Here is a 12,048-nt window from a genome sequence, read left to right as displayed (position 1 = left end):
GTTGTTCACATTGGAGGAAGTAATGTGTACTATAGGCAAAACAATGGCCTCCTACGGACGCTGTCCTTTGGTGGCTTACAGGTGGCAGGTGTTGTGAGGCTGAAAGCTTTGTCCTTTCAAATGCCAGCAGGGCCACCCATGATGGATAGGATTCAGCAGAGCTACCAGCCAAAGATGGGATGAATGGAAAAAGTGGCAGCCAACTGGGTTCAAACATAACAACTAGGAGATGATCAAGAATTGGGCAGCCGTGATGGGGACCCAATGCTCATCTGTAGACAGCTGGACATCCCTTGCAGAGGGGTAGTGGGGAGGAGATGAGTCACTCAGGGTTCAGTGTAGCAACAATGAAACTCAAAACCTTCCTCTAGTTCCTGAACACTTCCTCCCCTCCCAATTATCATGACCCCAATTCTACCTTGCGGACCTGGTTAGACTAGAGGATGTACAGCGGTGCAGTAGGGATCTGGAAACACAGGGAATCTAGGACGGACGAACCCCTCAACACCCAAGGTAGGAGTGGCGACACCGGGAGGGAAAGGGGTGTAGAAAGGGAGAACCGATCTTGGAGATCTTGAGTAACCTCCTCTCTGGGAGATGGGCAATGGGAAGGTGGGTGAGGGGAGACGCCGGGCAGTGTAAGATAAGATATAATAATTATTTATAAACTATCAAGGGACCAGGGGGAAGGGGGAAGCGGGGAGGGAGGGGGAGAGGGGAAAAAGGGAAACCGAGCTGATTCCAGGAACCCAAGTGGAAGGTGAATTTTGAGAATGACGAGTGCAATGAATGTATAAGGGTGCTTTGCTCAATTGATGTATGTATGGATTGTGATAAGAGTCGTATGAGCCCCAATAAAAAGATTTATTAATAAAAAAAAAAAAAGAATTGGGCAGCATTTTGTTCTATCATCCACAGGGTCACCACTAGTCACAAACAACTCGATGACACAGAACAACAACAAAGATGTCCATATGCAAATCCCTAGAATCTATGAATCTGTTAGGCTGCCCAACAAAGGAGCATCAAGGCAGAATAAGAGTTGCTAATCGTTTGACCTAAAAATAAAAATAAAAAGATACTGCTGACTTACAACATAATCAAGAGTCCTAAACTGTGGAAGGAGACAGAGAGGCAGACTCAACGAGCTATTTAAAAATCCTATGCTGCTGGCTTTGAAGATGGAGAAAGGAGCCACAAGCCAAGGAGCACAGCTGCCTCCAAGAACGCTGGCAAAGGCCAAGAAACAGATTCTTTCCTGCTGACATTTGATTTGGGACCAATAAGACGCATCTCGGATTTCTGGCTTTAGAAATATGTAATAATAAAATCGAGTTGTTTTAAGCCATAGCGTATGGGGTAATGTGTTACAGTGGAAACAGAAAACTCATATAAAAGGGACTCATTATTCCAAAAGTATGTAAATTATGGGAAAGAACCAAGACATGTATCCCACCTTTCCAGTACTCTTAGGACAAGGGAGTAATAGAGGGGAAGGTTTTCTTTCAAGAAAACTGGTAGCGAACAAAAGGGCATGGAGTAGGACATCATTAATAAAATCCTATATTTAATCAGTGATCCCTAATGCTGCTAGAGCTTTTAAGTAAAAAAAAAAAGAAAACTGAAGGGAACTTAACAGACAAGATTACATTGACTATCTAAACTCATTGACTGATTATACTGCTGTAAGGCAATGGAAAGTACACGTAAGCGCCTGCGATGTATTCCCAGAGCAGTTTGTTTCTTAATCAGAAGATAGAATGGGGAGGTTGCTAGATACCCTGTCAAGAGCATCTTTTGAGAACAAGAAAACCCAAACCATGGTCATGGCGTGGATTCTGACTCATACTGACCAGACATAAACAGATCTTTATAGGAGCAGGAACCTCATCTTTCTCCTGAGGAATGGCTGGTGGTTTTAAAGTGTCCACCTCCAGTTAGCAGCCCACGTCCTGACCCACAGAGCACCCCCAGGGCTCCTTCAGAACCAGGAAAGAAGCCATAAAAACTCTGAAAGCCTTAGAGGTCCTCAGTGAATAGACCGGAGTTTCCTAAAGTGGGCGATACTGCACGCGGGAGGGAGCTGGAATGACCCAGGGGGCTACAAAAGCCAATACCTACACTGTTTCCTGGACTGGGGACTCTAGTAGGACAGCCTTCCATTGCCAAGGAGGCGCTAAGTAATTTCCCCCCCTGAAAAGAAGGCAGTAAGCCAAAGACGTTGGGGAACCTGTGATGCAGACAGCCTACAAACTTAAATGATGAAGATGAACATCATTCCAAGAGGCAGAGAGCTGCTTGCGTCCGCAAAGTGCTCTGCCGCTATGCTAGTGTGTTAGTGCAGGTAGACTGGAGAAACATATTCATAAAGATGGAGACTGGCTGCTTCTTTGACCTCCTCCTCATAGTTTTTCTTCTTTGGCTAGCCAGAAGTCAGACATGCCAACGCAGTTTACCGTGCTGTTTTCTGGACAGAATATGGGAAGTTTTTATTATTGTGTTTGGTTGTTGTCTTTGGTTATTCCTGTTGGAAGTGGCAGAAAATAAATGTTATTAATATATCTTTTGAGCTCAGGGATAGAAATCGCCCCTTGAAATTCTCAGAGCCCGTGCTACTTAGTGAAAATGGCTGACAGAAGGTCAAAATGGCTGACAGAAAGCCTGACCCTGGCATGATGCAGTCAGAGGCATAAGGCTATACTTTGTATCAATGGAATAATTTAGATAAGGATTGAATTTGATTATCTAAGATTGACTGTAGGATCTGGCTCTAATATAATCTGTTAGTCTGGGTAGACTAGAAAACAAATTCATAGACACTCATGTATATAAGAAAGAGCTTTATATCAAATGTATATTAAGAAAACATCCCGGCCCAGTCCAGATCAAGTCCATAAGTCTGATATTAACCCATATCTCTGATACCAGTCTATAAATTCCTCTTCAGACTCATGCAATCCATGCAATGATGCTGGATGCAGGAAGATCACAGGCCTGTGGGTGGAAAGTCTTGTGGATCCAGGAGCAGAAGCATCTCAGCACTGGTGTGCGTCTCCACGTGGCTCCTCCAGCCCTAAGGTGCTGGCTCCATCAGTGCAGCTCCATCCGGCTTGTCATTAAGAATGTCTCCCAGGGAGATGAAGCAGAGAGAGTGTCTGGCCTCCAGTGAACTATCTTTCTCCAAAGGAGGTCATCAAGCTAGACTCCACCCCTTCTTCAGGCTGACAGTATATTATGTAAGTAGTAACAGAATGAACTACCTTTGTTGCCGTCTAGAATGAAAAAGCTAAATGTCCGCACCTCCGTTACAGCTAGCATAACTAGTACTGGCCAATGGGGTCTAGACATAAGCACTGGAAAGCACTTGGGGGAGAATGCTTGAAGAGAACTAATGCTGCTTACCAGGTCTGCCCGACTCTCAGCCTCTACAAGCCCAGAACAGAAGCAACTGAAGGTACAGATTAAAGAAGGCCTTATAAGTCACTGGGACACTGCGGTGCTCCCTCTGTATGAGCAGGGATGATAGTGGAAAATTGCAGGGCAAGGGGTGACAAGATCTTGCATTTTTGAAAGGCTATTCTCCCTACTGGGCTCAAAACAGATTGCAGGGGGCAGAGATGAAAAGCACAGGGGACATTTGGAAGACTGGTACTATAATCCAGGTGACACATGATGGCTGGTGGCTTGCCAAGCTGAGGACCATGGCAATGGTGAGAAGGGAACAGATGCTAGCCAGGAGGGAGGGCCGACCTATGCCTGCTAGGAAGCTTTAGAATAACACCAGTGATTCCGAGCTGAGCAACCAAGCTAGGGGTGCCATTGACTGGGTCTGGGAGGTCTATTAGGGATCAATGAACACATTTAATTCCCAATTCCTGCGCACACACGAATCTCCCCATTATAGACAAGGAAAGAGGAAGCACTACTAGGAAAAATGGTTACTATGAGCAATGGGCATAATTCAACTCATTTCTCACTTCTCTCTCTCTTTTTAAATGATCTTTTCTGTTAGCACTTGTGTTAAAGAACGTCTGTGCGTAGGAAACATTGTTCTTAAGCAGTCTCTTGTGTTTGATTTGAAATGATCACTAGCAGGTACTAGGCATTAAAACCCGCTCTCTTATCAGATGGTCTATTTGCTCCTGTGACTAAAAGAATGGGTAGACAAACACTGAAGTGAGACCTTACCTGGTTTTACAGGAGCTTTACACCACAGCACCTGATGAGTGTGAAGTGTTCTGAAAAAACTCTTCTTGCCAGGCAGAACCTTAGAGGACCCCAAATTGCTAAATAAAGAACAAGAACAGCCAGTTGCCACTGTCTTCAGTAGGTTCGCCATGTTGATAAAGTACTCTCACTTTCTGAATCCCTAATTTCCTTCACAGGAAATCACTAAAAGAAAAGGAAAAACAAAACAAAAAAAGTTTGTGTGTTGAGAAAAAGATAATTGACCTTTCATACAGAAAAACATGAAAAATACAAATATAAAGAGCTTACAAGAGTTTTACCCTAGCTAAAAATGGTATTCTGTACGAAACAGATTTTTAATAGAGTTGCTATCATATAATTCACATATCATATAATTCAATACTTCAATCATATTAAGAAGAGTTGTACAAATTATCACCACAGTCAACTTTAGAATATTTTCTTCTTTCTTATATTCCTTGTTATTAAAACTCGATTCCTTCTGCCACCTGTCTCTCCTACTATACCCAAAAATCATTAATCCAGTTACTGTCTCTATAGATTTACCTGTCCTGGATTTCAAATACAGGAAATAATACAAAACAATAAAATGAATAACAAAGTAAAACAGGGGAAAACCTCCAGTACAAAGAAAGTATAAAATATTAAAAAGTAGAACAAATTTGAAATGAGTCAAAAGGGAGATCAAATGACTTCCCACTACAGGTATTTCAAACTTAGAATTCATATTCTCAAATAAACGAGAGTATTAAAATGACCGGTCACTTCTAAGACTGGGTTACATAAGTCTACTGAATCCTTTTTGTAGCTGGGAATTTTTTTTGTTCTTTACTGTGGAAGGGTAGAGGGGAGACACCATTACAATAAAGCAGAGTCACAGCTCACATGACAGTGATCTTCCAAACCAAGGTCCAGGAAAACTGCAGAGTCAAAGTCACCTTCAAACTTCCCTTTCAGACCAGACTCAGAACCATCCAGTTGATCCCAACTCATAGCGACCCTAAATACTAAACAGTATGAAATGCAGTGAATTATATGAAACGGTTCTTCCAGTCAGTGTTTGATACTCCCACCAAACTACCTTCTGGGTAAGAAGGTGGGGGGAAGCTACTCTGTGGATTTTGAAACTCAGCTGTGAGTGATTAACACGGTTAATTTGCAATGGCCATCCAGCAGGGTATAAAACCAGCCATCTAGGAAACAGGAGGACAGTATCGTGCCATCAACAAGAAAGAAGAGTCGGGAGTGGAGCACATCTTGAGATCCCCTAGGATTGAACCTCCTTGATCCAGGAGACAGGTAACACCAGAGGAACAGCAGAGGAGCCAAAGCATATGAGAAAACAGTGAACTTCCCAGCCCACAACAGAGACAGTAAAGCTGTGTATTTTGGGGAGGGAGGCTGGCTTGGGAGCAGGGTGCCTTTGGGACTTAATAGGGGGAGCTGGGGTTGTAACCCACAGAGCTAGAGTTGAGTTCTTTTGGGATGAGGTTTACAGTCGAGTAGCATGCCCTTTCAGGGCATTTATTGGCAGCCCTGAGAGAGCTTGGTAACATTGCCTAGCAGGACAGAGGCCAGGTCAAGAGGCTGAAGGCCAGAAAAAAGGCCTGCCTGTGCAAACAGCATGATCCCTGGTAGCACAGTGGTTATAAGTTGGACTGTTAACTGCAGTTTGAAGGTCAGCAGTTTGAAACCACTCTACAGGAGTTTGAAATTACAAGAGAAAGACAGGGCTTTCTACTCCCAGAGGAAATGAGGGAAGTAATGTTACACTGTGGGAATTTCAATCAAACAAACAAAATGTAAATGAATTGCTAAAAAATAGACCTGATTTGGTGTATGTGGTCAGACTGAGGCACTGGCAGATCTGCTCTCACATGCCAGAGGCGAACAGCCTTACTATGAGACACAGTCCACTGTAATCTTGAGTACGCTGGATCGAACTCAACACTTGGCCAGCTGACCACCCTATAGACACAACCTGAATTTGTCTGGGTGCAAGTATCTCTTACTGGTTCCATGACAGAATTTTCTTCCCTGCCTTTTGGATTATTTTTTTAACCTATACATCATTTACATAATTATTTAGAATTAGTTTAAAGCTTTTAGGAAATTTTCAGGTATATTACAGAGAAGCCTTAGCCTCTTCAACAAACAGTGTTGGATACATTGGATCTCCATATAAAGAAGAATGAGATTAATTAAATGCCAGTAAATGGGAAAACACGCTGTTAAATCTGGGCAATGGGTACATAAAGCCTTTTGGATTATTGTTGGGGTCTTTTCCTTCTTGTGCATTATTAGTATTTTGTCTGTATACTACTATGTTTTTACTCTTATCACCTTAACATGATTTTTGAAGTTGTTTTCTGTTGGTTCTCCCAGCTGAGGAGCACAGGAGGAATGGATGGCTAATGAGAATAACAGATACAAGGGGATATAGGGAATACAGGAAGGGGGTTTGTTGACAGGGTGGGGAAGGGGATTTCGGGAGTAAATAATGAAGATGAGAGCAGACAGGGAAAACTAGAATGGACCGTGAGTGCATAAATCATCTTAAAGGTGATTTAACCATGGGGCGGGGGAATGCTCTAAAATTGATGTGGGGATTACTGTTCAGTTCTGGGTGATATGAATGAACTATTGAATTATATGAAATGTAAATTACATGGCAATAAAACTGTTGGAGAAAAAAATAAAACTGATCTGCTCTGTATCTCTTCACTCAATTCACAACCAAAAGCTTTTAAAAATTCATATTGTCAAGCATATATCTTAAGAAAACTACATACCCACAGGATATGACTTTACCATACACACACACAAACACCTTCCCTCTCTCATTCCATGGTCTCTCACATTAGACTTCTGTTTGCAGACATGATCATAACTGGAAACTCTGGTCAAGTGGCTCTCTACCTATTGCAACTCTATCTGTCTGGGTGGCTTTGGTGTTAACACTTCATCCTTCCTTCAAAGGTGTGAAGAAGGCAATCTCAGACTCATGAGTCAAGCTAATTCCACCAACAAGACCATTAGACTTTGCCCATCATGAAGAGCTGTGCTGGGCCCCGGTCCTGCTCCAAGCAAGCTCCATGAACACTCCCAGTCTCTGGAGATTAAAAAGGTCTATTTCAGAATGCTACCATCTCGACCCAGAAGTAACTTCTTGCAAATAGCAGACAGCAGCATTAGTAATGGAAATTCTCTATCCAAAATAAACCAAACTCACTGCCATTGAGTCAATTCTGGCTCATTGCGATCGTACAGTAGAACTGCCCCCAAAGGTCTGAGACTATAACTCTTTATGGGTATAGATAGATACCCCCATCTTCCTGAGGAGCAACTGGCGGATCTGAACTACTAACCGTGTGGTCAGCAACCACTATGCCACCAGGGTTTCCTTCTCAATCCAGCTGGGGCTTATTTTTAAAATGCCCTTTAATTCAACAAGTCAGTCAAAGGGGCCTCTGAGGCACAGCCACTTGGAGCATCTACAGAACCAACCTGAAATAGGTCTCAACACTTGGAGTTTGGAGGCAAGGGATCAGAGGAGATGGTGTCCTCTGGGAGAGCCCCAGAAAACAGGCAAGAAAAACAATCAAGACAGAGAACACGGGGGGTGCGGGGGGGAGACTACGGAAGAAGGAGCTTGCAAGATATGTTCAGGAATGCAATATGAAAAATTATATCGTCCTTTCTTATTTGAATAGCATTGCCTTTTTAAAGTATTTCTAAGCCATGCTATTTCATTCCGAGCCCAAAGCAGCCCAGAGTTCCCAAAACTCACTCCTCAGTCATACAGTGGTCACTTTTTGGATGACTCCTGGCTGAGTTAAAAACCCACACATTCAACACCTTGTATGCAAGAACTGAGGAAGACACAAATCTCGGTGCTCTCGAGTCAATGCCAACTCATCATGACCCAATAGGACAGGACAGAACTACCCCTCTGAGCTTCTGAGAATGTAACTCGTTATGGGAGAAGAAAGCCCCATCTTTCTCCCATAGAGTGGCTGGTGGTATGGAACTGCCGGCCTTGTGGACTGCAGCCTAACATGTAACCATTATGTCACCATAGCTCAATGAGAAAGAAAGTTATGTGAAATATAATTCCTGCCTTCAAGGTAATCTTTTCTGACCATTACTGAATGGTCTAGTCCTTCCCAACCTTCCCACCTACCCTAGTTTCTCTTCTGGGTTATCCAAACTCCCGAAAAATACAGGTCTCCCAGGACAGACAAGCGTGACCCAGACATCATCAGTAAAACAATGTGGCTATGATCTGTCTTCTGTCAAGTCTACCACTCACTCCATGAGACCTGAACCTCTCAGAGCCATAGTCTGTTCATCCATAAAAGGAGGTTAGGAGAGCAGGTTTCAAGAGCCCCTCTCAGCTCTAAAATTTTCCTGATTAGATGAGCTTTTACAATGCTTTACAGTTCAAGTCCTAAACCGTGACCCGTGGCCTGGAAAGTTGGCCTTCCCTACCTGGAAAATTGAAAATTTGATGCTAAGCAGATCCCTGGCAAGGCATTCATACATCAATTAGCCAAAATCTTTCAGGGGCAAATTCTCCCCCCAAAAGTCCACTTGATTCAAGCTATAGAGGAAGCAGTGGTCAAGGGGTAGTTTACTGGCAGGAAGAGTCCACATCACTGAGACAAATAAAAGGGTCCTGAAAGTTATTTAGAGAATCTCAGAACCATCATATTACTGGCAGATCCGTGTTTATACCAAGGATAGTCCTGCATCTTAATTGCTGCGTTTCCCGTATCTTCACTAAAGTGCTCTGCTGTTTCATCATCCCTGGGCTTCAATGGCTTGGAAGCAATAGGGGAAAACTTTGTAACTCAAAATTAAGATAGGAACTTTAAAACTAAAATTAGGATACGGAAGGAAAAAAACCCAGAATAGCAGTATGGCATTCGTGTGGCAAGTTAATTAGGTAAATAAGAATCCTTGGGGAGAAAATAGTTAAGAACCTCCGCAGCTAGCTGAAAGTGTGGCAGCTGACTGAAAGAATGGTATCCCGGTCCATTCAGAGGCATCTGGAAAGGCATGCAGAGCTGTTACCACAAAGGCAGTCCTTGCAACCCCTATAGTGCACAGTTCTATTCTGACACGCGTGGGAAGCCTTGAATCAAAATCAAGGGGTTTAGTTTTGGGTGTGACTTAGGTAACTACCTTCCCTTATTTAACAGTAAAATTGTACAAACCAATCAAATGATTTAAAAAACAACAACAGTAAAATCCTTGAGAATGCTCACCTCACCTAGAGTGGGAAGGATACCACAGAAACTAGAATAGTGACCTTCAGGGCCAGTTGGGGCTGGAAGCCTCGTTGACTGGGCAACTTACTATCTGTGACCTTGGTAAGTCACTTACCTTCTCCGTACCTGATTTCCTCATCTTTAAAACGGTGAGAATTACAACGCCTACTGTGGCAGGGTCCTTGTGGAAATGATGTGTATATATAAATTCTCTTTAACAGTGGAAGGACACAACATCCTTGTTAGTTTTTATTCTTTCTCATTCTGGTATTACCTCTGGCCCAGTGCTTTGCACAAAATAAAAGTCAACACGTATTTATTGACTGGCTAAATGCATTACTAGGATCAGATAACTCAAAGGCAGAGGAACCTACTGTAATCAATTCCCCAAGGAGCTTCAGGTAAATTCCTTTGGAAAGGAAACGTCTGAGTAGCCTCATGGAAAACTGATTGCATCAGTAAAGGTGAGTGAACAGCCTCCGCATATCAATTAATAGGTCATCCCAAACTGATTTATTTATTTTTTTAAGCTGAGGTTTGCACGGGAAAAACGAGTACCAGAGAAAAAGGGAGGATGCAATTTAAATAAAATGTAAAAGTAGGCACTGAAGCCCCACTGCTCCGAGTAAGTTGTAACCCCAAGACTCTGGACAAATGAATCGCTTGTCGATTGCCCGGCACCATCGGGCGAATAAAGGACGCCTGCAAGCATAAACAGGTCATGCTCTGAGCATGCGACATACCAACGGGGACACAATAACCTACAGAAGTTCTGAAAGGCAGGCGCAATGCCCTCGCCCAAAGCCGCTGGTGCCACAGTCCCTGCCACGGGTGCCGCCCCTCCCTCCACCACCCCCCTGGCAGCTGCACGGGACCGCTATTTATAACCTCCCGGGGAAGCCGAGTGACTGAAGCTGCATAATAATCATTCCTCTCCGCGGTTTGCATCTGCACTGTCCAGGCCGCCCCCAAAGCTGCCTCTCCCCTTCGCCCGGCCGCCCAGCTCCCGGCAGGCGCCCCAGCACAGACCACCCCAACCTACGCGCAACACGTTTCTCTCCCCCGCCACCCTCCCGATCGGCACTCACCCCGAATGCCGCGACGCCCAAGCACTGCCCTCTGGACGTACCCCAAAACGAAGAGTCCCTTATGACCTCCCTCCCTCATCTTGCAAACTGAAATGACCCGGCACAACGCCAGCGCCCCGCATAGCTACCAGCCCCCCGCCCCCACATCGGCACCTGCACGGCTGCCCCCTCCGGGACCTAGTTCCCGAGCCCTCCCCGCCCCCCACTCACTTCCACGTCGCCCCAACCGGAGCCCGAGAAGGGGCCTCGGAGGCACGGTTCTCCTTCCTCACCAACGCCACCAGCCGACTGCCGACCCCCACGGCGGCCCCGCGCGCGCAGGAGGCGCCCACGGCCTGCGGCCGGCGCGACCGACCCGCCCCCTGAAGCACCTTGACCGTGCTCCCCCGCTGGGGCGGCCGCCCCGCGCCCCTTCCCGCGCGGCGCGCCCCCCTCTGCCGCGGCCCCGGCGGGCTCCCCGGCCGCCCGCGCCCCGCCGCTCACCTGGTTCCGGAGGCCGCGGCCGCGAGGGGTCCCCGCGCTGGCGGACCCAGGCTCCCGCCCCACGGCGCGGGGCCACCAACCCGGAAGAAGAGCGCGAACCCAGCGGCGGGCGCCACGTGACGGCGCCGCCCCCCGCCCCCTCCCCCCACCGCCCCGCGCCCCTTCCCCGCCGGCCCCTCCGGCCACCGGGCCCTCCGCCCGCCCACCGTCGCTCCGGCGAACCAGCGGTCCCGCCACGTCGGCCGGAGCGGAGAACCCGTTCCCTCAGGCGCCCTGGCCCGCGCCCCGCGGCGGCTGCAGCCTCTTTGTCTGCCCCGCCGCCCGCCTCCCGCTTCCCCCGGGCGCGTCCGTGCCAATCAAACCTGAGCCCGCGGCCGCCTTTGCCCTCGCCCGCCCGCCCGCCCGCGCGGGGACCCAGGGCAGCGGCCTGGCCGGCCCGGCCGAGCCAGCCAGTGGGCAGCCGAGCGCCGCGCCGAGTACCTGCCTGGTCGCTCTCTAGGAAAACTCCGAGCGCCCGCAGCGGGAGAACACCCCGGGGAGCGCGGAGAGGCGACGGGCAGGGCCGGGCCGAGAGGAGGAGTTAAATCCCGGGGACTCGCGCTGGAGGCTCGAACATTCACACCCATCTGCCGCGCTGCCCTCCGGCTTTCTGGAGCCTGGCTGGAGGAAGCCCCGTGCCCTTGTGGGTATTAATAGGCAAGGGCAAGAAAGCACAACGGGTGGAACCTAAACTTGCCGGCCAGGCCCAAGCGGACTGCAACTGCAGAATGAGAAGGACTCCGGGGACTGGGGGAAATACTCCTGTAAAGATTGACAGCCTCAGAAACGCTAAGGGTCAGTCCCACTCTGTCCTGCAGTCTGACTCTACCAAGGGCACTTGGTTTGGTTTTCAGTTGCAGAAGTAATGTTCTGTTCACATAGTTGTGTTACATAGTCTACAGGTGTCTTCTGATTAAAAGTGGGAGGAGTACTACCTCAAAACCTACCACGCACAC

At 47.0% G+C, this 12,048-nt stretch overlaps 1 protein-coding gene across 5 annotated transcripts in view; it reads right to left on the bottom strand.

Moving 5' to 3' along the window:
* Positions 1–11,711, bottom strand: part of NNT (nicotinamide nucleotide transhydrogenase) — a 117,895-nt gene extending 106,184 nt beyond the window's left edge. Inside the window, exons 1-2 of one of the 5 annotated variants that reach the window (XM_075541010.1) lie at positions 11,534–11,711; positions 4,189–4,392 (exon numbers count right to left, since the gene is read on the bottom strand). In XM_075541010.1, the coding sequence (XP_075397125.1) occupies positions 4,189–4,339 (151 nt within the window). In that variant the 5' untranslated portion in view covers positions 4,340–4,392; positions 11,534–11,711. Of the gene's footprint in view, positions 1–4,188; positions 4,393–10,780; positions 10,802–11,053; positions 11,194–11,259; positions 11,378–11,533 lie in introns of those variants that run through there. The other 4 variants (XM_075541009.1, XM_075541012.1, XM_075541008.1 and 1 more) reach the window with 4 other exon arrangements.
* Between the last annotated feature and the right edge of the window lie 337 nt (positions 11,712–12,048).

This window comes from Tenrec ecaudatus, chromosome 2, assembly GCF_050624435.1.
Source record: "Tenrec ecaudatus isolate mTenEca1 chromosome 2, mTenEca1.hap1, whole genome shotgun sequence".
Lineage (NCBI taxonomy): Eukaryota > Metazoa > Chordata > Mammalia > Afrosoricida > Tenrecidae > Tenrec > Tenrec ecaudatus.
Note: the sequence above shows the minus strand (reverse complement) of the source record. Positions and strands in the feature narration are given on the sequence as shown.